This window comes from Pteropus vampyrus, unplaced genomic scaffold, assembly GCF_000151845.1.
Source record: "Pteropus vampyrus isolate Shadow unplaced genomic scaffold, Pvam_2.0 Scaffold99, whole genome shotgun sequence".
In the NCBI taxonomy this organism is placed as follows: Eukaryota; Metazoa; Chordata; class Mammalia; order Chiroptera; family Pteropodidae; genus Pteropus; species Pteropus vampyrus.
The window spans coordinates 2,823,224-2,827,989 of NW_011888880.1; the positions used below are offsets into that span (position 1 = coordinate 2,823,224).

The following is a 4,766-nucleotide window of genomic DNA, read 5'->3' on the forward strand; positions in this document are numbered from 1 at the left end:
TTCACGTAGTCAGCATTCGATAAAGCTCCTTTTATATTCAGCAGTGGGGGATTGTTTTTCTCTGGAAGGAACAACCAGGCCAGTATTCATGACCAAACACCACTGCTCGTAGTGGCGGCAGCAAATAGCAGCCCTGTGTACAGAAGCTTCCAACCGCCATCGCCAGGCTGCGAGGGGAGCAGGCAAGAATAAATTAATCTTCCAAGCTGGATTTCTGAAACCTCTGGAAAGAAACATTTACATTTCAAATCAAAACATTTCATTACTGAGGAGAGCTGTCTACCCAAATGAGCACTTCCACTCCCTGGCAGACAGGCCAGCCGAAATGTTGTTATTTTATGAATGTGCTAAAAGTAGAAGTCTAGATTTATTTCGGTGCCCATGTTAATCCGTTGTCCTTCGGTCTTACACGTCTATAAATAATAGTGCATTGCAGAACACATCTTCATTCTGAGAGTTTAGTTTTTATAAAGCACACATGATATGTGTGGGCGATATATCACAAACTGTTTAACTAGTCGTTGGAGGTTAGACATGTGGAAGAGAAACTCAGCTCGGCTTGGCCTGAGGTACTTCTGAGAGCCCTAAACAAGTTCACCAAAGATGGACAGGATCATTTTCAGGGCCTTTGAGCTTAACGCATAAGACTCTCTCTGTTATAAACAGAATGATAGGGCAGTCATCTTCGGCCATAGCAAATGGCTGAACTTCAGTTCTTGATCGTGGCACAAACATATACACAGGTCACCGTGAACAAGTCTCTGCCTTGCTCTGGATTTTCAAAATTCTTTAGAGTCTCTAAAAGATCTACTGGCTGTACAGTTTTCCCTGGGCTTCACGCACACTCCTCAGCACGGTACCCCATCCTCCCATCTGCCCGTCCATCCTTCCCTTTTTCTTTAATTTATTTTTTAAATTTACTATTTTAACCATTTTTAAATGTACAATTCAATGCCATTAAGTATATTTACAATCTTGCAAAACCATCACCACTATCCATTTCCAGAACTTTTTAATCATTCTAAATAGAAGCTCTGCCCTATTGTCTAATGGTAAATAATGACTTCCCATCCTCCCTTCGCCCAGGCTCTGGTAAGCTGTATTCTGCTTTTTATCTTTATGAATTTACCTACTCTAGGTACTTCATGTAAGTGGAATCGTACAATATTTGTGCTATTGTGCTTTCCCTATTTCACCTAATGTAATATCTTCAAAGTTTCAGAATTATATTATTTTTTTACAGCTAATGTTCCATCGTATGCATATGCTGTATTTTGTTTACCCATCTATCTGCAGATAAATACTTGGGTTGATTCTTCCCTTTGGCTATTGTGAATAGTGCTGCTAGGAACATTTGTTTACAAGTACTATTTTAGTCCCTGATTTCAATTTATTTGGATATAACTAAGAATAGAATTGTTGGATCATGTAATTCTATGTTTAACTTTCTGAGGAACTGCCAAACTGTTTTCCATAGTAGCTGCATAATTTCACATTCCCACCAACAGTGTATGAGGATTCTAGTTTCTCCACATCTTCACCAACACTTGTTAACACTTGTTAAACACTTGTTTTCTTTTTCTTTTTCTTTTTTTTTTTTTTTGATAGCCATTCTAATGGGTGTGAGTGGAAATTCATTGCGGTTTTTACTTGTATTTCCCTCATGACTAATGATGTTGAACATTTTTCCATGTACTTATTGGCTATTTATATATCTTCCTTGGAGAAATGTCTATTCAAGTTCTTGCCTGTTTTTGAATTGGGTTGTCTGGGGTTTTTTGTTGTTGAGTTGTTGCAGTTATTTCTATATCCTGGACATTAATCCCTTACCGGATATCTGATTTGCAAATATTTTTCCCATTCTGTTGGTTATCTTTCACTCTTTTGATAGTGTCCCCTGATGTATAAAAGTTTTAAATTCTGCTGTCGTCCAGTTTATCTGTTTTTTTCTTTTGTTGCCTGTGATTTTGGCCAAATCCAATGTCATGACAATTTTCCCCTTAAGAATTTTAAGGTTTATCTCTTGCTTTCAAGTCTTTACATTTAGGTCGGTTTCGAGTTACTTTTTGTTTACATCCTTTCTTCTTTTCATTCTTTCTTTTACCTGACAACTGCTTCGAGAGGCCTGCTATGGACCATGCACTGTATGGGATATGGTGAGGAGGAGAATAAAAGTTCTTTCCCTCTCTCATGGAGCTACATTCTAGTTGCAGGGAGACAGACAATGAACATCTAATCAAATCTATAAATAAGATACAGATGAAATCATTTCAGGTAATGATAAGTGGTATGAAGGAAAACCTGGGTGATTTCACACAGGACAGTACAGAAGAAACTCCAGTAAGGATGGTCAGAGCAGGCCTCTGACTGAGGTGGAGGCAGCCACGTGAAGATCTGGGGGAAGTATTCCAGGCAGAGGCGACAAGTCCTGAGACAGGGTGGGCATCAGCCTTTTCATAGGACCGAAAGGGGACCTGGGTCTAAGTGAGATGAACCAATGGGAGAAGACCCAGAGCTGGGGTGAGAACCAGGGCCAGATCAGGTGGCGTCAGAGGCTGTTTCGTTTTAATTGCAACGGAAAGTTATCAGAGAGCATTAAGCAAGGGAATTGGTGTGATCAGATTTATACTGCGGGTGAGAGAGAATCACTCTGCTGCCATCGGGAGAATGACCTCAAGGGGTTGAGAGTGAAGGAAAAGTGGAAACGACTTTAAGAGGCCTTGCAAGTAAGACAGGAGAGTGAGGGCGACATACACTTGGGTTGTGTTGAAATGGGAGGTGAGAAGTGGTCGGACCTGCCTGAGTGGATATCATTTCTGAGATGTCAAAAATGGGAGACAGGGAATCAGTACTGTGAATTATTTCGAGATGCCAATTATTTCGAGATGTCAAAAATGGGAGACAGGGAATCAGTGTGTGAATTATTTCGAGATGCCAATATCCCCCCTCCCAACCTCTTCGTTAGTTCAACAAACTGTTGAGCACCTGTTAACTGTGCGTCAAGCACTCTGGCGGGTGCTGGGCATGCAGTGAGCACAGCCTTGTCCTCATAGAGTGTCTCTCTTATACCACACATGCTCCCCAAAGAGTTCTTATCACAAGAACACAGACCAAGAGACCGATGAAAATGGAACCCCCAAAATTGGCACATTTCTTAATTTTATTTAGGCCCAGAAATTAATAATGTCTTTTAATCCCCTATCCTAGAGGAATCAAGGAGCCACTGATGGGAACATAAATAGCAAAAGGATGTGCTGGCTGGCTTTGCTACCTTGACTCAATAATTATTGGAAAAATTAAGCAAGGCAATGAATTTATTTGGGAGAGTGGAAATGAAATCTTAGTTAATATTTAAAAAGAAGTCACTTGTTGCCCATAGCCTGAAAGTTATGTCCTGATGTCCTTCTGAATATACCTAAAGTCCAAGTTACAAAACATACAGCCTTTGAAGTCAAGAAGGATCCGGTTCTATTTTCTCTGGCTGCACACACTGCCTGGGGCAGTGCTCTCTGCACAGGGGGAGCTGACAGAGGTTGCTGACTGACGTGGCTTGGTCATCATAGGTGTTTTCCCCAAGGCTGGTTTTTTGGGCAGAAGGATATTGCCAGGGCATAAGGCAAGGACGATGACCTTTGAAAACTTTGTGGGAGAGAAGTGTCACTTGATAAACTTCTGAGTTGGGGGTTAGCTAGTACAAAGCAAACAAGAAATATTATTTTTAAAGATATAACTATATCAAGTCATTGCTTCATTTGCCCAAGTTAGTTTACATAACCTAGTAGCTTTTACAAACTGTCTTTTCAAAGCCCTTGATAACGCCTTTTGTTTACTGTTTCAGGAAAGGGTCACCAAGCTTGCACCATGCCCTCAGTCAGAAGAGGATCTGTCTGCCTTGTTCGAAGCGTCAATGAAACTGTATTAATTTTCATTTTCACTGGAAGAATTACCATTGGCTATCATAGTTCTGAAATCAGAAGTTGATCTAGCCAGAGCTTTGTCTTTTTATCTCCTCCCATAACTTACGAGTCACCAGTTTGAGTGTGATATAAATTTATCCTGCTGAAGAGTCCGTGGTGCTCACAGTCAAGCTACTTCCTTAATGCCGACGCCCACAGTGTCAGACACTCGTTCGTGTCCCTGTCCCAGACCCCGCAGACTGCCCCTGCTTCATGCATCAAATGGGTAAGAAAATCAAAACTGTTAATGCACATACCCAAAGCCCAGTAAACCGTGTCTAGATCCTAGAGAAGTACTGGCATGAATGTGCCAAAGAAATATCACAAAGATATTTCAGGCGGCACTTTTTCTAATAAAAAATTTGAAAGAAACGATTCATTAATAGTACGTTGGTAAATAAATCACAGTATATGGAATGCTATAGTGCTATTAATAAGAATGTAAACTTTTGGGAATATGTCTGTGATATTTTGCTAAGTTGGAAAAAAGCAAGTTGCAGAACAATTATATTTTAGTATGGTCTGATTTTTGTTTTTAATTATCTATTAATATCTGTCTCTATATATACAAAGAAAAGAAGGATGCACATCTAAATCTTAAAAGTTCACTGGAAAAATGGAATTTGGGGTATAGGAATAAAGAGAAAATGTTCACTTTATATTTTATGCTTTCACTTTTTATTTTATGGACATCTTACTGTTACAACAAATATAGATCTTTTGATTTTAAAGGAGGGAAAGAAAAGAAAGAAAAATATTACTTTACTGTTTTACGTCAGATTCAATCTTATTTTATAAAAATAGTACTAA

The 4,766-nt window shown here is 39.4% G+C and overlaps 1 protein-coding gene across 4 annotated transcripts in view; it reads left to right on the forward strand.

The window, feature by feature from the left end:
- Window positions 1-4,366, forward strand: part of LOC105295095 (hydroxyacid-oxoacid transhydrogenase, mitochondrial) — a 22,126-nt gene extending 17,760 nt beyond the window's left edge. For all 4 annotated transcript variants that reach the window (XR_002781425.1, XR_002781426.1, XM_023533275.1 and 1 more), the window contains one exon: window positions 3,839-4,366. Coding sequence is in view for 2 of the 4 variants with exons in the window: in XM_023533275.1 (XP_023389043.1) it covers window positions 3,839-3,922 (84 nt within the window). In the remaining 2 variants the exon portion in view is untranslated. The remainder of the gene's footprint in view (window positions 1-3,838) is intronic.
- Window positions 4,367-4,766: the final 400 nt, after the last annotated feature.